Below are 21,215 nucleotides of genomic sequence, written 5' to 3'. Positions count from 1 at the left end.
TGACAACACCAGTGAGTGGGTTTGCAAATCAGGAAAATGAACACACTCTCTTGGGACTGGGCCAAAGTCAATGTGTTACAATATATTCAAAATTGCCTAGATACCCAAAGGGAGTGGAAAAAAAGAAGAGGCATATTATTAAAAACAAAACAAAATCCAGAAGCTCTGCATGTGTACCCTTACCTATCCTGCTGCAAATAGTAACCAGGAGCTCCCCAACAGTCTTGGAATCATCCACCATCACTGTTTTCACAGATCCATCCAGCATCCGAATTTTCTGAGGTCTCTGTTTTTTTTTATATTCCAAAATATCCTACAGCAAAATCATACAAACATCTCACACTGTGTGGGAAATGAGGTAATAAACTTGGACACTTTTCTTTAAAAAATGACTTTTCCCGAGCACCCTCTGATTTCCTCCTTCTAAGTTTTCATGAGATTTTGGCCACTAATACAGAATCTCCAGTGTGATAAACTGCTTTCATAAAGTTTTCTTTAAACTCTGATAGTAAAATTGCACCTCAAAAAGTCCTACTTATAGTTCAGAGTTACTGAAAACTAACCTCTGTAAAGTGAAAGTAGCATATGTCCTCCTGAAAGGCTGAGAACGGTCTGCTGTAATGAGAATTAGCAGAGGAAAATTCCTACTTGTTTTTTAAAAAGTTTGTAGTGTGCTTCTTCAATGACCTCTTACATAGTTATAAGCAATTTTTAATATATATGTCATGAAGGACATAAGTAATACCCCCATAATTCTTCACAGTAGTGGTGCATCACAGTAAAAGTGGTTTTCTGCCAATAATGGCAAGACCAAACAGGAGTAATAAGTTTGAGAGTTATGTCTAAATAAGAGACTCTCCTTTTACTACACTTCTTAAAAAGAGAACTATGGGAGGGAAAATTAATGGCAACTCATACTTTGCTCCTGCTTATGGAGTACTCACCAATCCGATGTGTCTATTCCGTAAACCAAAACCCGATATATTTCAGGGGTTAAGCTAATATTGTGTTAGTTTCAGGTGTACAGCAAAGTGATTCAGTGTTTATATATATATATATATATATATATATATTAGATTATTTTCCATTATAGGCTGTTACAAGATACTGAATATAGTTCCCTGTTAACACTTTTTTATTCATTATTTTTTTCCTACTTCCATAACACAATTTTTTATTGTTACTGTTATTAAACTCATATCTAATGTGAACTTTTTATAAAAGCAAAACACTGATTAATATTTAATTTCTGGCTACCTTTAGGATTATATTTTTGTTCTCTCTCTATGCTTACTTTCTATCACCAGTCACCAGGGTACGTCCTACATACTTACAGGAAGATGCTATGTTTCTAACTACCAAGTCCAACAATGGTATGTAGAAACAGCTTAAAATCATTACCTCATGCTGCTTTAATTACTTTGTGGAGTTTCAAGAATTTGGACTTCTGATATTTTCTATCACTAACCTGGACGGCCTTTACGAAGTATATTACATCAAAACTATTAATAAAGTGCCCTTGTGGGCTTCCCTGGTGGTGCAGTGGTCGAGAGTCCGCCTGCCGATGCAGGGGACACGGGTTCGTGCCCCAGTCCGGGAAGATCCCACATGCCGCGAAGCGGCTGGGCCCGTGAGCCATGGCCGCTGAGCCTGCGCGTCCGGAGCCTGTGCTCCGCAACGGGAGAGGCCGCAACACTGAGAGGCCCACGTACCGCAAAAAAAAAAAAAAAAAAAAAAAAGAATAAAGTGCCCTTGAATCAAAATAGTTGTTGAATCTCTCTTTTTCTTTGAAGCATAATCATGTTAGCTTCTATGGAAGGCCTAGGGACAAAGTGATGAAAAAAATAAAAAAAAGATCAACAGCATACCCCATTTCGCAACATGTAGTAATCCAGTGTTCTGCCTGCTTCCAGCCAAATTCCTTTCCTGGGGTCTTCATCTGAGAGAAACAGCCCATAGTCAGAAGCTGGAGGGAAAACAGAAAGAAAAATAAAAAACAAAGTGATGATGATGCCATCACTGACTTCCAGGCTCTTGAGTCTGCTGACTTGGCAAGGGGTTCTCCTTCACTAGAGAAATACTTCATTCTGACAACATGGGCAGCCGCTGGGACTAAAGCAGATGGGGAGGAATGAGAGCTGAGCTGCAAAACCAACACCCACATACAGGGGTCATATTTCTTAAAACAAGTGGGCAGCAGTCGTGTCTAAAATTTAGGGAAACGCCGAGAACAAAGCGGTCCAAATTTCCTTCTAACTGAATTGGGCTTTGTTCCCTATCACATGCTGTAAAAGCCAGGCCAAGAACCCAGGAAGAATGGTAAGACAGCTGTGGAGAAACTATGCACATAATCACTCAAGCCAAGGCCGCTTAAGCAAAGAGGGGCCGATGGAGCCTCGACACTTGGAATAATCCCTCCATCACCCCCACACAGCACTACAAAATAAAAGGAAGAGTTCCGTGTGAGACGAAGTCGCTGCTCCCCATGCCACCAAATTATGAGTACAGTTGGAGAGTTAAACCCTGTGTTCTTCACAGAAATCCTTTAATCCGACCCAGGAAGTATAAGCGGGTGGAGGAAGGAGGAAAGCAGTATCGTTTCCTGTCTCAAGACTTCTTTCTTCCTAAATGTGATTCAAGGAAACCTCAGAGACCCAGATGAGGGCCAGAGCTCCTGTTGTTTCTTAGAAAAACAATTTCAAGATCTATAAAGGTTTGTATCTTCACCAGAGTTTTACAGCAATCCAATCCAAACAAAGTTTTAAAAATCTGGGAATAAACAGTAACAGAAAAGTAAAAACACCAGATATGACTGGACAACCAGATCTTGAGTAAGGTTGGGAATGTGGGCAAACTTTATTCTGATTTTTGGGTAATCTAGAAATAACAGTGTTTTGAATAATATAGATATTGCTTTTGGACCAAAAGATTTGTGCTTTTGTGAGTAACAGATCTTTTCAAGAAGACCCAGGCCTAACAATGCTATCTTTGAACGTTTGATTTTTATGATTCCAATTTTTTAAGGAAAGTTTTATTCCATTTTCACACTAAAGTCTTATTAATTTAGGAGTAACCCCAATTTCTCAAGCATTAAATACTAAATAAAAGAAGGAAATGTAGAGAGAAGACAAAGGGAAACGGAAAATAAAATTGTATGAATGACTCTTGTTTAAACTCAGATTAACAGTGGTCAGTGGTTCAACCAAACATTAAACACAACACGTATCAGAAATATTTTTTTTAAGGTTTAAGACAAAGATGATAAAGCCCCTGCAAAGTACTTGAAATATAAGGCTTGCCCTGGGTCCTGATGGCTGTTCCAGTCTTCTTCAGGCTGCTAGCAGTGGAAAGTTTTCAGGCATGCGAAACAGCGCTCAGAATATACAAAAGCGGTAACTGTCAGAGCAGCTTCATCTGTACTCTATGGGGCTTTATAACAAAAAGTGACTTGTAAACAGAGCGCAATGCTGATGTATGGAAGGGTCATGACAATGAGGATGGCTCGCTGGCAGCTGTGATCATTGTCGTTACAAGTCTCACACAGGAGGCAAGTAATGTCCAGGATAAGAAGACATTTCATTTGAAACATACACACCTGTGTACCACTCAGAGCCTCCGTTTCCTTAACTATTAAGGGAAAAACATACAAACACATTTCAAGCAGCCAGTAAATAACCAATGGCCTACCTTGGCCAGTTTGTGCCTCGGGTACCCGTTCCCGAATGACTCGACATGCGTCGTACACCGCCGTCGATGGTTCAAACTGCATGGTCTTCACCACGTTGCAGTGGCGGACACAGATCTTTAAGGACAGGGCCACCATTTTTCCAGATGACTTGAGGACTCTCACTTAGAATGTCTGGGGAACACAAACGAACAAACCGTGATGTTCGTGATAACTGTCCAGTAGAAAAAAAACGTTAGAGTCTGAATCAGCTTTAAAAATCGAAAGAAGATAAAATGGCAATTAAAGAGAAGGCTCCGGATAAAAACACAAGTTAAAAAATAACTTTTGAAAATTTGAGAATAGGACATCAGCAGTCGTGGAGTTACCATTATCATAGGGTGGCAAGGAGAGCCCCTTGGAAGGAGGCAACCACAGGAGTTCACCAAGGCTCCTTCCTCAAGGCTGCTCCCTACTTGGGGTTTCCCCAGGGAGAGTGGCATTTCCCAGGTGAGTGTCCTCCAGGTGAGAGGCCGAGTGTCCTGGGCGCCCACTGCTGTCTCCTGACAATGGCTGTCAGCACCCTCAGTTGCGGGGCTCCCTCCCCAGCAGCTCCTGGGCACAGGGAAGAGGCACCTCTGCCCTCTGGGGTGCTTCTCACAGCCAAACTCCACCACATCTTGTACCAGAAGACCTGGCTTGGAGGCCCAGCCCCATCGCCAGGAGACAGCCAACTGGCCACTCTGCTTCCGTTTCCTTGCAATCAAGGAGCCATACGCTGCTATCTGCCCTTCATAATTCACAGAAGAACTGAATCCTGAGGGGACCTCAGTGCCAGGCCAAGGCACAGCCATCACTAATGAGGCCAGAGCGGCTTATCTTAAACACCCGGTGTGCCAGGCAGCTTCAGACTCCTCAGGGGTCTCAAAGTGAAGAAAATGCCAATTTAGTTGTTCTTTCATTCAGACAAACGCCTGGGATATTTTGCTTCTTATCCAGTTCAATGGCTTTAAAAATAGATAGGTGCTTAGGCTGGGTTTGAATCATTTTGTAAAAGCCTTCTTTTTACATTTTAAGTCCAGTCATTTAATGCATTTTCTGAGTTGGTGGCTTCTGGGTGATTTCAACTACCTGCTCCATTCCTTGGCCAGAAACTTACCCCCCAACTCAGGCCAGCCTCTATATCAATGCACGCCTTGGACACAAGAGGGAGGCATCTTCCCTGCACCTGAGAAGCCAACACAGGCCTACCCAGCTCACTGTCATCCTGGAAACCAAAATAAGGCACTTCACTGTGAGTAGCTTACTAGAATCCTAGAGCTGCATGGATAACAAATCCCCAGGAGTTTCAATCTCACACTCCTTTCTCGTCTTTTATTAGAGAATCTACACGTAGTAAACCAGGACCACAGCTCCCTCTGGGAATGCAAGTGCTAAGAAGCAATCAGGTGGCCACAGGCAGAGAGGGCAGCAGGCTGACCAGGGGTGGGAGCCTCTAAGGCGTTGCTTCTCAGCAAGCCTCACTAACCACTGGCTTCCTAACATCCAGCGACTACAGTCACTTGGATACAGAGGACAGTTTTCAACAGATGCTCTGGTATCCATGGGCAAGGTGTGTACACACTCTCATGCAGCAACCATTTACGCTGTCCAACTGTAAAGTCATTCTGACCTCTGCTTAGCTTCCACATAAATCTGGCCCATGAAAACATGAAAATATTTCTTATTTGAGAAATGTCAAGATACACTTCTCCACAAACAATAGCAGTATTCACTGACAATCTGCCCTAAACAGAATTAATTTACTACAGCCTGGGCAGTGACTAGATTGAGTTGTTCAAAATATCTGATGATTTTCCATCTACAAGATTGAGGTCTTGTAAAGCCACATACGTAGGCATCCCTCGGGGATGTCGTGGGTTTGGTTCCAGACCACCACGATAAAGTGCATATCGAAATGGAGTGAGTCGCACGAATTTTTGGGTTTCCCGGTGCATATAAAAGTCATGTTTACACCATACTATGGTCTATTAAGTGTGCAATACCATGATGTCTTAAAAAAACCAAATACATATACACTAGCAGAATATACTTTATTGCTAAAAAATGCTAACCATCCTCTGAGCGATCAGCAAGGCGTAACGGTTTTGCTGGTGGAGGGCCATGCTGACTGACCAGGGTAGTAGTGGTTAAAAATGGGGGTGGCTGTGGCCATTACTTAAGACAGCAACATCTTGTGCCGTATTGATCGACTCTTCCTTTCACAAAGGATTTCTCTATAGCATTTTTGATTTCCTTCCAGAACTTTTCCTCTGCATTCACAACTTGACTGTTGGGGGCATGAGGTCTAGCTTTCAGCCTGTCTTGGCTTCCTCACTAACTAAATCATTTCTAGCTTTGACTTAAAGTGAGAAACGTGTGACTCTTCCACTTACTTGACCACTTAAGAGGACACCGTTGGTTTATTAATTGGCTTAATTTCAATACTGTTGTTTCTCAGGGAATAGAGAGGCCTGAGGAGAGGGAGAGAGATGTGGGAACGGCTGGTCAGTCAGAACACATATTTGTCAGTTAAGTTTCCTGTCTCGTGTACAGGTGTGGTTCAGGGCTCCCCAAAACAATTACAATAGTAACATCACAAATATAATAATGAAGAAGTTTCAAATATTGCAAGGGCTACCAAAACGGGTCACAGAGACATGAAGTGAGCAAATGCTGTTGGAAAGATGGCGATACTGATAGACTCGTCTGAGTCAGGGTTGCCACAAACCTTCAATTTGTTAAAAAACAAAAAACAAAAAAACACAGTCGCTGCAAAGCACAGTAAAGCAAAGTGCAATGAAACAAGGTATGCCTGTAAAATGCTCTACCCAACTCTTTTTAATAGGCATATTTAACCAACCAACTCTCCAATTTGAAGAAATCAAACTGTACGGTATCACTTATACGTGGAATCTAAAAAATAATACAAATGAATGTATATGCAAAACAGAATCAGACTCACATATAAAGAAAACAAACTTGTGATTACCAAAGGGGGAGGGACAAATTAGGGGTATGAGACTAACAGATACAAACTATTATGTACAAAATAAACAACCAACAAGGATATACTGTGTAGCACGGGGAATTACAGCCATTATCTTATAACCTATAACCTACAGCCATAACCTACAATGGAGTATCACCTGCAAAAATACTGAATCACTATGCTGTATAGCTAAAACTAAAATATCGTAAATCAACTATACTTCAATAAAAATACAAATATAAACTCTAGGGATAAACTGACAAATTTGCTGGGGTGTAAATCACTCCATGGGTTAGTTTTTCCCCTGCAGCTGGTGACAACTGTGGGGTTTCCTGAAATGGTGAGATCCATGAGCATAGCTGGTGATAACAGTCGGTGGGAAACTTGATGACATCATGGGTGCTGTTTACACAACACAGCAGAGAGAGTGAAATGGTTAGTATCTTCCATCCCCTGAGAATAGGAAGTAGTCCAGTATAAGTATCCCTGCATGAAAGCGTCCCTTCCCAGGCTAGTAACTGGACTTTCTGAAGAGCAAATGAATGGTCCCTGTAGCCAACCAGAGAAAGACTCAATCGCCGGGAAAGGCAGAGCCACGACACGGGGCCGAGAGCAGAAATGCGCAGCAGGACAGACCACACGGGAGAGCTCAGACGGAAGTAGAAGACACAGAGGGGAGCGAGGAGACATGGGCAAATTGAGGAACGGGGGGCTGCAGGACAGAGGGTGCAGAATCAATGAGCAACACGGGAAAGAAGCCCAGAACATGGGGAAGCGGAAGACAAGAAGAGAAGCAGGAAAGTATGACAGGGAAGGAACATTTCTATCCAAAACAACTGGAAAAATGAAGAAGCCATTGACTGAGGGGGAGGAAGCTGCTGGAGGCACAGGTCTGGGGTGAAAAGTTGCTAAGGAATTCCTCTGGGATGTATTCAGCGAGAGGTGGAGCAGAGTCAAACACAAAACTGGAGATACGCTGCGGGGTGTGGGAGTGTCGCCATGTTCAAGTCTTTGGGGCTAGAAAGACCATCTAGGGAGTGAGCACGAGAGGGAAGAGACCTGAGGTCTGGGTCCTGGAACAATGTTCTAGAATCAGGACAAGAAGGAACCCGCAAGGAGACCTAGTGGTAGGGGAGGGAGGAACATGGAGAGAGGGTAGGACCAGAGGGAAAGTGCCTCAAGCAGGAGGGAGAGATCACGTGTGTCAAATGCTAATCACAGTTCAGGAAGAGGGGTGCTGAGACAGGACAGCGGAATCTGGCTGCTTGGAGGTCTCTGGCAGCTGGTAAAAGAGCGGGGGTAAGGCCAGAGCAGCAGGTCTATGAGACAAGTGAGGAGGGGGGCTGGCCCAACAAGTACAGAGGCCTGATGGAAGGGGTGGCGGAACAGGCGGTAGCTCTGATTTACGCTTTGAAGGCTTTTTATCCAGAAACAATTCACCACATGGATGCTGCAACCTCCCTTTCTAGCCAGCATCTATAAAGACCTGGTTTCCCCTTATTACGGCCCTTGGGGGCAGGCCCAGGACAGCTAAGTGTCCTTGCTGGAGGCAGGTGCCTCGCCACACAACGCCGCTGCCCGTGTGTGTGAGTGCAGGGGGGAGGAGAGGGTGAGTCTTGGTTCAAGCAAAGGGCGCTGGACTAGGAGTGTGTGGTCCAGGTTCAGTCCCAGCCTGTCGATGCCTTGGACCTTCTCTCTCTGCTTTTCAGAGAGCAGGAAGCCACCAACTCCCATGAAAGGAGCCTCCCAGCAGGCACGTGCTGCTTGGCCAGCTCCTCCCCTATTCTCCTTATCCTGACATCTCACAATGGAGGCCACTATCCTTAGCTCAGGGCAATGCTGAACGGAATAAGGGACACCAGAGATTTACTTCGCGGTCTACCATCTCAAAACAACCACTGCGAAAAAGCATCAGTTTCACTACACGGGAACACGTTACGCAAAAAGACAAAAAATCCACATCAGTCACTCTGAACGAGCTCTGCACGGTCGTCAAAAACGAAAAGGCTCCAATTTCTTCTACTTACTCTTGGCTCTCTGTTTTATTATGACTCAGTGTTCCCAAGTATGAAAGCATGAAACAGGACCGACAATTTCCTGCACGGGAATGTTTTAAAAAATGCAAATTATGCACATAAAAATGCTTTATAAACGACAAAATTATGTATAAAGCCAAGGTACTTTTCCTACTATCACGCAAGAGGACCCCCCCACACAGAAAAACCTCAGTGAGGTCTGAATCCAAAGTGGATGGCGATTGAATCACCCTCCCACGGGGAGCACGGCAATGAGCTGTTTCTAGCCCTCCTCTCGACACAATGAGAGACGTGCAGCACAGACATTTGTTGGAATAAAGTGTCCTGACTTGCGGCAGAAAGGAGATAGGATTAAAGCATAAAGCAACCTAGAGATGCCAGCGAAAGCTGAGCGTGTATTCAACGCCCGTGAGAAGTCTCACTATAGATCCATTCAAGCCTTAAGAAAACCATGCAGCTCTGACAACACGCCATGATAAAACTTGACTTTTCCCCTCTCTCCGCTGTGATGTTTTCAGGTCAGCGCAGCACTGACCCTGACTACAACTGACCCTCAATGTCCACTTTCCTGTAACCTCACCCCTCCTGCTAATTCCTGTCCCTCCAGGCTGGGAGCCTAGGAGAGCTGACCAGGCTTCCTCTTCTGGTTTGGCTGCACGAAGGCTGAGGGCCGAACATGTATGCTGTTTCTCGCAGTACTGTTAGTGTCTAATTCGCCTCTATTTTATGACCCTATCCTTGTTCTTCTTCTGCCCCAAGTTAAATGTCTATCTAGTTGAACTTTAAGTCCCTGTTCATTTTTTGCTAAAAGATAGGGTACAGGAATTCCCTGGCAGTCCAGTGGTTAGGACTCCACGCTTTCAATCCTGTTGGCTTGGGTTCGATCCCTGGTCAGGGAGCTAAGATCCTGCAAGCTGCGTGGCATGGCAAAAAAAAAAAAAAAGACAGGGTGTAGAGGCATAAACCATCCATTACTTTCCTTTGCATAATCTCTTCTCACTCTGACCATTTTGGCCCTGATTGTATGTGTGAAGGTCACCTGGACCGAGACAGAAACCCTTCTGTGCCATCCACTGTGGAAGATGAGCCAACAGTTTCACCAGTGATGAAACCCAGACATTCTCTCCTTTCAAAGTAAACACTTTTTAGTCCCAGGGAGCTGTAAACAGCCCAGTATGATGGCAGCGATGCAGGCTGCAGGCTCACCCCTGTCCACCCTGGGACAAACAAGCCCAACTCAGCCAAGACCTCCTCCTCTCCAAAAGCAATGGTGGTCAAGATGAGCAACCACCCCTTGGCTCTCTGCCCTGGTGAGCGCCATGGTGTTCCAACCCCACCCCTGCCTTACCAGCTGCCGCCCTAGGCTGGTCACTTAAGTGCCATCTGCCTCAGTCTACTCCTCTCTAAAATAGGAGACGATAATAAATCGACCTCAAAGATTGTTAGAGGACTAAAGAAGTTCATACATGTCAAAGGCACAAAGAAAGTACAGGCTCAGGGTTTGTTGTTATTAGTTATTAGTCATGGCGGTTGGACAAACACTGAAAACAGCATACTGTGTTCAGCCACCACCTGAGCTGCAAAATTCATTTTATTATTTATTCTGCATCTATCATATACTAGATACTATTACGGGCATTCGGGAAGCAACGACAGACAAGATTCCTGCCTAGTTGGAGCTCACCTTCTAGTAACCCTTTTCACTACACAGTTCCTGTGTTCATCCTTATTCACATCATACAACGTGATTTTTCTAGATGCAGAACTAGCTAAGGATGAGCCCTGAAGTGGAACGTTTTTGTGGATCAGGTAACTCCTAGTACTCCTACCTGTCGCTCTTGCATGTTAGTTGAATTCCCTCAATCCAGGAGGCCAAAGGAAAAAACACCTCCCCCTCTGGGGCAGGGCTGGCATCACAATATGCCCCTGACCTAGGGCTTGTCAATGTCCTCTGCCCAGGAGTAACCCATGTGAGGTACCATTGGTTCTGCATACTCTGCTGTACAGCAGAAGAGTGGCACTCAGCTGGCAGGACCACAGCGACAGGCCACCAAGCCTCAGTGGAGCCCTGGATCTGCAGGAGAGTAAGAGCTACCCACCAATCCCAACCCCTCCCTCCAGCCGCTGACTCCATTCTGACCCATTGGAAGACTGCTGAACCCAATTACGATGGCTGTGCCTGACCCCTTCTGTAGGTCTGTTCCTCTCTCAGCAGGCAAAATACAGCTCTGTTTGGTAACAGCATGCATCACATAACTGAATGTCGGCATAAAACGTGGGCCTATATAGAAGCTATTATTCATCCGTGTTTCTATCTCCTGTGAACGATTCTGCTCTCAAAGAAATGCCCCGGAAAGAGCTTCCCCGTCTCTCCACCCCTTACCTGCTCCTCTGAAAGGGAGGAGGGGGGAAAGCCCATCTGACAAGTAAGAACCCATTGTAACTGGGCCACAGCTACCCAGAGATGCCTCGAAAGCTAAGCCCCGGAGGGTCTCACACTCCATCTCGCTCTCCTGGGCTGTCCGTGCTCCAGTACCTTAGGGCTCGCCTTGAACATTCAGACTCCATGTACTGAGCCCAGCCTCAGTGCAGGCCTCCACAGGTGTCCGTCATCTTCTAGGAAGGTAAGTCAGGTCAACCATTAATTGAGAACCAGGTGTCTAATTCAAGGAGGGGCCAGGAGGAGAGGAGGCTGAGGGTCCCATTTGGGGCTCATCTCCAGCCTTAATCACCTTATCTCCCCACTGGGCCCTCACATCTCTTCCTGCTAGTGAGAGTGTAGAGGTGATAGTCTGATTGGAGAGGCTCCCCTGGTCTCCCACATCAACAACTCATGGGAGCTCCGGCTACGAGGCTTGGAGAAAACAGTAAGAAAACACAGCTGACGTGATTTTTTTTTCCATGCGCCCAACAGCCCACTTAGAAAAAGACCAGGAAACAAGAGAGAACAGTCACTTAAGAACATCTCTTTAGTCCTCCTTCACGGAGGCACGGGAAGCCAGGATCGCTGTTTGACTCTGAACACCTCAACTAGAAATAACCGTCATTAAAAAGTCAGGTGGTCAAGGAGCATAGGACAAATGATTAACCACCCACAGGTGTGAACTTAGCAGGCCAGGCAAGTCAACAAAAATTCTAGCCCAGTGGTTGGCACCCAGGGCTGCTTTGCAAACGCCCCCAACCCACAGGGCTATCACTTTGTATGCTTGCCTGTCCCCATTACACCAGCATTAAGATATACACAACACAGTATCAGGAATACATTTGCCACGAGAGGTCCATTTCCCCCACTGTCCTCTGAGAGCAAGGACTATATCATTTCGGCCACACTTGAATCTCAAGGCCATAGCACAGTGCCCACCACAAGTAGATGATTAATAAATGTTTGTGGAATTAATATGCACATCATGGAAAGACATACACCAATTTTTTTTCTAAATTAGTCATTAGGAATTATTCACACTCACGTCATGACTCAAGGATGAACAGAGAACAAACATCCAGCAGACCCCACTATTTCTACTCATCCGCAACCATGTACACTGACCACAGAGACTAAACCTCACGGCTCACAAGATGAAGTTCCTTATTTTGGCAAATGAGAAACAAAAAAGAACCAAATCCACACCAGGTGGGAATAACTGGAAGCTCCCTGAGAGCAGGAACCATGTGTATCGCTCACCATCAAGTACCTGCCAGAGAGAAGGGCTAAGTATGTTTAATGCAGGTACGGAGGTGCAAGTCACCAAGAGAACCAAAGCGTGCATACAACGGTGAATACAGAATGATGGGAAAAAACCTTTGAGATTGTTTTCCATGTTCAGATGAAGAAACTATAATCTTGAGATCAACTGATCTTCTCAAGGTCACACTGGTAGCAAACCACAACCAGACCTTCCCACGTTGCCACAATGAACAGGGTTGGTTATAGGTGTGGTGTGATTAGAGCCCTCCGAGGATACCTCCAACTTACCCTCCCGTCCCCAGCCGGCTCCTGGCACTGGCACCTGAAACTCCATTGCTAAGTACATAGTTGGTCGTAATGATTTGTGTCCAGTTAAATTTTGCTGTAAAAGCAGGCATTTGCATTCATCACTGTCTTAGAAAGTTAAGTTTTAGAACCTTTCAAGCAAAGGAGCTGAGAGCTGTCCTTTACTAAAGATGATTCCTAATTACCAAGAAATTCTGAGGTGGGAGGGATAGTTTAGTGCACACCAATCCAGAACCTGGCACTGCTGAAAAAGGGCAACGAGCAGAGAAGCACAGGAAGACCCGCTAAAAGGAAGGGGAGCAGACACCTATGTGTTTATAGCGTTATAATTTGCTTAGAGCCAATTTTTAACACATACAGCATTTTGAAATATATGGGTAATCAGGCTCAAACTGCTTAGCTCAAGGGTCTGGGCCCCCCATTCACCCATTTCCCATCTCACACTGTAAGAACTCTCCATTTTAACAGAACAAATATATTTTCAATCCCTGCATAACTCAATTATTTTCCCCTGTGTGGCATACATCTGTCTGAAATGCACCACCATGCTTCTCCATTCTTCCTGGTTACTCACCAGCATCAAGCTTTGCTTTGAGAAACTAGTCTTTCCAATCACCCCAGCTGGCAGAAACCCTCTCGTCTCCTAGGCTCTCAGAACACTCATCTGCAGCCTTCCCAGGGGGAAGTCCCCACTGAAACAACCACGAGATGCTATGCCTCGTGTCCACATGGCACGGAACAGTTTCATGGCACTTTCACAGGTGTCTTTTTACTTGATGTGCTCAACAGGTTACAAAGGAAAATAGGTTTTGTTTTGCACCCCCATTTCACAGACAAAGACAGAGGATCTGGGAGCAGAGGTGAAGCCCTGGCCTGTGTGTGGCATATACTGCTGTCTCCCATCAGACTACTAAGAAGGCAGTGCTGGCTTTCCAGCAATCCCACTGTTTGCCTATGCTTGCTGAGACAGCTGAATAAATCATCCACACGTCTTAGTGCCTTTTGCATGTTACCTTTCAGTCCTGCTACTTCCTTCCTCTGACAAGTAAGGAAGAAGGCTCTTAACTCTGATTTTGAATTCTCTTATACCCTAACTCATTCAAATGATTTGAGGCTGTTTACAAAAAAAAAAAAAAAATAGAGAAATAAAAGGTCAGGTCTAAGAAGAAAAACAGAAGAAAAACAAAAGTGAAGGTCAAGACCATGAGAACTGTGAATTATTCACCATTCATTTGGCTAACTGGGAATAAACGCATCCCATAATTTCTTCTGACCCTTGGTGACAAGCCTGTAAAATCCTAAGAAAGATTCTTTAGGCTACTGCTGATGCTGATAAACACAAGCTTTATCACTAAAGGCACACACTCCTGGGATGGGTACAGATAGACTAGCTTTTACTTGGGGAAAAAAGAGAGCTTTGTTCTACAATGATATGGGAAAAATATATTCAGTGTGCTCCAGACTGAACCTGGGAGAATGCGTGAAAAGAACTGCACACACATTCCCCCTCAGGTCACCTTCCTCATGCTTGTGCCTAATTTAATGCTAAAACAGCACACACCTGACTGAAGGCTAGCTGCCAATGTGGACTTCAGTGGTGAGGTGACAAGGCAAACCATCATGCTTGGTTTCACTTAAGAAACTGAAGAAATCTCCCACTTCCTGGCTCCATTTTCTTTCACTGAAAGGGTTTTTCACTGCTGACCTCAGACGGCTGAATTCCAGGCTACAAACCCCCAGCTTCATCCATCACTCAAAAAGGTAATAGTGCGTGGTTTTGGCAAGGACGGATTCTGAAGAAAACAGAAAGTATTAAAACCATATTCTTGCTGTTTCTCTATGTTAATCCATTAACCATAAATCAGAAGTGCATTTCTGTTAGAGCCCAGACCTAAAACTCTGGCACTTATGTGGAGAATGGAAACAAACCAAGGGATGTGACTAAAACTTACATTTCTGGAGATTTAAAGTCCATTAACATATTATCAGAGTGCCAATCCTAGCAATTACTCATGAGATTAGATTTTCCAAAGTATCTTCATTTTCCATGGCTACTCATTCCAAGATCACCCTCATTTTATATCTAAAACTTGCAGTGTTTCAGTTACACTTAACATAGCCTGTGGTATCCCAAAACTCAGACTTAGACATCATCAAGTCCAGCTTTCTACAAGATACATAAATCTTTGCTATAACTTTCCCAATCTCCTGAATTCCTTAACTACATTTAGTTTTTAAATTTCTTAAATCAAAAAGAAAAGCAGGGAACATATAAGCGATTATGTGTCTGGCACTGGTTCTAAGCCCTTTTTGTAGTCACTGAATCTTCACCATAACCCCATGCTAAGGAGTTTAGGCTTCACCCAGTGAAGGCAACCAGGACACAGTGGTTACATGGCTTGACAGAGGCCACTGCACTGGGGGCTGTGCCTCCAACTGTGTGCTTTTAAAACAGAAAGAAACATGGAAAAATACACGTAGTGCTGGCTTAGGAGAGTGGTAAAATGGGTGAGATGTGTATTGTTTTTTACTAACAAACTTTCACTGGTTGCATTATTACACGTCATACACTGAACTAATAAGCACTTGACTTAATGAGTCAATGAGAGAGTCCTGTTTGCTCTGGATAATCAGGCTGAAGAGGCTGTGTCTCCTAAGCAACAGACACACACAGGTGTAAGGGGAGGTTTAAACCCAGACCTACCAGAATCCGGCCTTTTGTCTGGCCTCACCTCACTCAAGGATAATAAGCACTGCTAATGTTCTGGCACATCTCCTTTGTGTTGTTTATGTATAATTTTAAGTAGGTTGAGATGACACATTGTATAGAATTCTGCATCCTGATGCTTTCCTCCATTCTAAGAACACAATAATCATTTTCCACAATACTGCAAACTTTTTAGAAACACTGTTTTAAATAGATGCATAACACAGCAATGCAAGGCATCATAATTTACTTTGCTCTATCTTGCTTTTTGTGTACATCAGCTACTTGTTTTTACTATTATAAATAAGCCCATGAGAGGATTTTTCCATTTAAAAACTCTTGTTCTTTATTTCAGATTTTCTTAAGCTAGATTTTTTTTTTTAAGGAACCATCAGTATTTTTAAAGAGCAACCCCGAAGATGTTAAGGCAAGAAGAAAAAATCTGAATGTACAGACATCAGCAGTTTGATTTATAGGTTAGCTAAATGAATATGCATTAACAACTAGAAAAACCAGTAATCAATCTATTAGATTTTATAGTTCAATCTACCCCACAGAATGAGTCTGCTATCAAGGACTCAGGCTGCAAAGGACCCTATCAAACAAGTTGACAAAAGGCATGAATGGGGGAAAAACATCTGGCATGGGCAGTAAACCAGATTTACAGAAAAGAGGCAGAGGAAAGATAAATGCTTAACATAAATTTTAAAATATATTGCAAACAGTGGAAATGACAGACAGAAAAAAGGATGAGACTAGACTTTACCAAAGAAAATAGCATGGATGTGCCCGATAAGTATCAATGCTCTGCTTTCTGTAAGCGCAAGTTTCAAGAACTGCCCAGTAGATCGAACCAGAATTACAAGAGAGATATTAACTAAACTGAAGGGCTCGGATGGAGTACCATTTTCCTACACTTAATAAAATAAAGCCAAATCAAAAGTCCTGCCAATTTCATCAGTGAGTGATGGATAAGATGTACATTTCTAAATGACAAAACCAAATCAAATTTAAGTCTGTGTACAAAAATATTACTTCATCAGGAGCACTGGGAAGAAATAAACATGTCCCCAGGGCTATGACATGAAATGATGAACTCTTGACACTGTGGGTGAGTATAGCATAGTATTTTAAATTATTATTTTAAGATAGTGTCATATTATCAGTCTCAATAACCTAAACTACTTGAAAAACGATTTCGAGAACAAATACAAAACTTAAGCTAAAGATGGAAAAATAACAGAAGAAAATACAGAGACGGGTCAAGACAGAGGGAAACAAAGGATAAGGATCACCAAAGAAATGGCAGGACTGAAGAATTTCCCGACTTTGAAGGTGTGAGTGCCTCATCTACAGGAATTATGCTACAAAATTTTGTCACCTATCAGTAATGGCTTATAAAATTGATACTCATCTTGTCCTCCAACAAAAACACCTAAGAGAATGTTATAGGTTGAATTGTGTCCCCCCTGCCCCCCGGCTCCTGAAATTCATATGTTGACGTCCTAACCCCAAGAATCTCCGAATGTGCCCTTATTTGGAGATGGCGCATTTATAGAGATAATCAGGGTAAAAGGAGATCATTAGAGCAGACCCTAATCCAAAATGATTGGTATCCCTATAAAAAGGGGAAATTTGGACACAGAGACATGGATAGAGGAAAGCTGATGTGAAGAGACATAAGAAGACAGGCATCTACAAGCCAAGTGGGGAGAGGGGCCTGGAACAGATCCTCCCCTTCTAGCCCTCGGAAGGACACCTTGATCTTGGACTTCTAGCCTCCAGAAGTGTGAGACGGTCAATTTCTGCTGATTAAGCCACCTAATTGGGGGTTCTTTTTTATGGCAGCCTTAGCAAACTAATACACTTAGCCAGGCTAATTATGGTTCAATTCATATTTCAATTAGTCCCATTTTCCTAAATACAAGAAATTAGTACAACTTTGACACAAATGACTAACAGCACAGTCAATATACGTAGTAATACATGTTTTGTTTATGAACATGTAAACGTAGGCACAGATGTAGCTACTGGTGTATGCAAAGGCATATGTATAATATATGGGTTTATTCTGCCTAAGGTCACAAAAATAGTAAATGACAGGGAGGACTCTAACCTGGGTATATCTACCTTCAGGGTCCCTGGTCTTGCTAGAATACCATCCAACGAACTAGACTGCAATGTGGAAAATGCTTCTCGTTGTGGGATACTGCGATTGAAGATATGTAGAATTTTGGATTCTTACAGGAAAATATGGAAGAGACTATGTAGGTGTTTTATTAGAGTGGTAAAATTGTATTTTTTGAGTTTGATTTTTTTTTTTGCCTTTAGTTATAGTATACACTATTTTTTCAGGAATTTAAATAAATTCAACTACAACACAAGACCACATTCAATTACTCTAATCTTGATGAAACTGAATGGCTCTCTTCCTTGTAAGAACATCCCCTCCCTTGTATGAGACAGGAAGCTCCCCAGGCAAGTCCATCCTTCAATTGAGTTATTTTCACAGCCTTCTCTGGAAACTCCCCCTACTTTCAACACAACTACCTTAAGTTGTAGAAATAACTATCGAGGCACAAGTAACTCATAGACACAGGATGAATCAGATCCAGGACTATGGTGAAAGCAACGGAGCAGGCTGATAATTGGTCAGTCACTTATAAGGTACAAGATACTGTGCTGAGAGCTTCGCAAGAAAAAAATGAGATGGAACAGGGCTGGACCTGCATACATGGGCTGAAATGCTCACAACACACATATGACCCACACCCAGAGAGAGGACTCCCCTATGAGCTAATAAAGAAGTTATAGAAAAAAGCAGATGCAATGACAAGAGGACCAGAAGTACCCACAGAATGAAGACAGAACTTTGGGTAGAGTCAGTTGGGAATAACATTAGGCTGAGGGTGAGATATAAGCTCAGCCTTAAACAAAGGACAGGATTTGAGTAGATAAGGGAGAATGCTAGCCTTCCAGATGGTGTTAGAAGCTACCTATCAATCCCAGGGGAAGTTCTCCTCTTTGTTCAAGATTCAGTTTGTCACACCGCCTACTCCTCTCTCAGACAGTACTCACCACCCAGGACTAGTGACCACCATGACTCCAGGGCCTACCACAGAGCCTGGGATATGCGTAGGTATTCCATAAAGACTGAACACTGCGTAACTATTTCTGAGCCTACACTTCACACATAATGATGGGCTCCTGGATGGCCCACCATTCCTCATTATCCTCATCACCAGGCAGATTTTCAGAACTATTTGATATACAGTTGGATGCAATTCCTCCATTTGACTTCCTTTCTTTTTATCACAGAGGGACAAGCATTAGAAAGAAATTATAAGTCTGTTAAGAAAATTAGGCCATTTCCTTCAGATTTAAAAAAACCATCTTTCAGCCAATTTCAAGCATATCTCTTCCACTGTCTTGACTAATATTGAGACAAATCATGTTATGGAGAAAACAAATTTGGACTTGGAGTTAGAGCACATGGGTCTCAATGGCAGTACCACCACTTAGGGTCTGTATGACTTTATGATTCCAGAGTTACAATGCATACCAAGTCTCAGTTCATGCAAAACTCACTTAAAATAACACATAGCAAAGATCTTGTTGCTGGCAAAGTCTAACCACAATATTAGCTGCTACTATTATTATTAACACCTAATATGCTGTTTGGATAAAAATTTAAAATACAGCATTTTAAAAAGGTATTCCTCTCTGCAAAAGAGATACAAAGACAGATAATTGATAGTCGTTTGGCCAGTGGACAGGGTAGGAAGGGTAATGGCTCTTCAATGAGAACCAACTTAACATGCCTTGCTTGAGGGGTTCTCTCCCCACCTCACCCCCTTACCTAAAAGGTGGCCAGTGGGATAATTTTATGACTCAGGTAGGTTTTTTTTTTTTTTAAATGACTATTTTTTTAAAATTATTTTTATTTATTTGGCTGTGTTGGGTCTTTGTTGCTGCATGCGGGCTTTCTCTAGTTGTGGCGAGCGTGGGCTACTCTTCGTTGTGGTCCGCAGTTTTCTCATTGCGGTGGCTTTTCTTGTTGCAGAGCATGGGCTCTAGGTACACAGGCTTCAGTAGTTACGGCACGTGGGCTCAGTAGTTGTGGTGCACGGGCTTAGTTGCTCCGCGGCATGTGGGATCTTCCTGAACCAGGGCTTGAACCCACATCCCCTGCATTGGCAGGCAGATTCTTAACCACTGTGCCACCAGGGAAGCCCTATAACTCGGGTAGTTTTTAAATGGAGAAAATTTTTAGACCAGGCAGGGCAGTGCTGTGGCTACTCTAGTTCTTAAATCTTACATAGAACTAATTAAAAAAGAGAGACAACTGAGTTTCAGTCTTGATTCTGCTTTTCACTATGGCAGGAAGCCAACTACTTCAACTGGAATGGTATACAAAATGCTCGCTTCTTAAAGAATGCATTCATCCATTTATTCACTTATTCAGCCACATATACTCATTGAGTGCCATTACTAGACCAGATGCTGCTCCTCGGACAGAGAGGACCCCAACAAGCAGTACAGGGTGATGAGTTTGGAATAAGAGCTGATGTCACTCTGAACGCAAAGTCCTTCCAGTGTCTAAGTGATCGTAAGATGAAGTCAGGGCTCTAAGAGTTCAGGTGGCTGGGAGTCCTCGAGGTTCCTGAAGGGCTTTAAGATTAGTTTGGGTCCTTCGCAGGCAAGACTTAACTGGGTATGATTCAGACAGAATGGGAATGGCCTACGGCACAGGCAAGCAAGAAGTGACCACCCTGAACACCTCCCCACACAGTGGCGCAAGTCCTCAGCATGACACTGTGCCCTCTGTGAATGATCTGTCTATAACAATTGAAGGCCAAAAAACAGCTACTGGAGTTGTCTCAAAATCTGTGAGGAGGGGAGAGAACAAGTAACTTCTCGTCAGTACTCATGGGGACTTTGTGGCCGCTGTGTCTTACTGGTGGCCTCATGGCAGCACCCGCTGTTACCCCTGTGGGCTCTCACATCACCAAGGCTCCCAATGAAACTGGAATTGACAGGTTTTATCATCATTACCAACATATCGTATATATAAATATAGCTATTAAAAAATACCTACTGGGCTTCCCTGGTGGCGCAGTGGTTGCGAGTCTGCCTGCCGATGCAGGGGACACCAGTTCGTGCCCCGGTCCGGGAGGATCCCACATGCCGCGGAGCGGCTGGGCCCGCGAGCCATGGCCGCTGCGCCTGCGCGTCCAGAGCCTGTGCTCCGCAACGCGAGAGGCCACAACAGTGAGAGGCCCGCGTAACGCCAAAAAAAAAAAAAAAACTACTATCAGGGATTCCCTGGTGGCGCAGCGGTTGAGAGTCCGCCTGCCGATGCAGGGGACATGGGTTCGTGCCCCGATCCGGGAGGATCCCGCGTGCCGCGGAGCGGCTGGGCCCGTGAGCCATGGCCGCTGAGCCTGCGCGTCTAGGGCCTGTGTTCCGCAACGCGAGAGGCCGCAGCAGTGAGAGGCCAGCATACCGCAAAAAAACAAACAAACAAACAAAAAACCTACTATCGGGCTTCCCTGGTGGCACCAGCGGTTGAGGGTCCGCCTGCCGATACAGGCGACGCGGCCTCGTGCCCCGCTCCGGGAAGATCCCACGTGCCGCGGAGCGGCTGGGCCCGTGAGCCATGGCCGCTGAGCCTGCGCGTCCAGAGCCTGTGCTCCGCAATGGGAGAGGCTGCAGCAGTGAGAGGCCCGCGTACCGCAAAAAAAACAAACAAACAAAAAAAACACTACTATCAAATTCTCACACAT

At 44.1% G+C, this 21,215-nt stretch overlaps 1 protein-coding gene across 8 annotated transcripts in view; it reads right to left on the bottom strand.

The window, feature by feature from the left end:
• TLN2 (talin 2) overlaps positions 1-21,215 on the bottom strand; it is a 446,949-nt gene that overhangs the window by 194,228 nt on the left and 231,506 nt on the right. For 5 of the 8 annotated variants that reach the window (XM_073801106.1, XM_033851753.2, XM_073801107.1 and 2 more), the window contains 3 exons: positions 3,688-3,859; positions 1,869-1,966; positions 184-313 (listed from right to left, as the gene is read on the bottom strand). In XM_073801106.1, the coding sequence (XP_073657207.1) occupies positions 184-313; positions 1,869-1,966; positions 3,688-3,823 (364 nt within the window). In that variant the 5' untranslated portion in view covers positions 3,824-3,859. Of the gene's footprint in view, positions 1-183; positions 314-1,868; positions 1,967-3,687; positions 3,860-14,283; positions 14,516-21,215 lie in introns of all 8 variants that reach the window. The other 3 variants (XM_073801108.1, XM_073801111.1, XM_073801112.1) reach the window with 1 other exon arrangement.

The sequence above is a fragment of the Tursiops truncatus genome, chromosome 2 (genome assembly GCF_011762595.2).
Source record: "Tursiops truncatus isolate mTurTru1 chromosome 2, mTurTru1.mat.Y, whole genome shotgun sequence".
NCBI classification, from domain to species: Eukaryota; Metazoa; Chordata; class Mammalia; order Artiodactyla; family Delphinidae; genus Tursiops; species Tursiops truncatus.
Note: the sequence above shows the minus strand (reverse complement) of the source record. Positions and strands in the feature narration are given on the sequence as shown.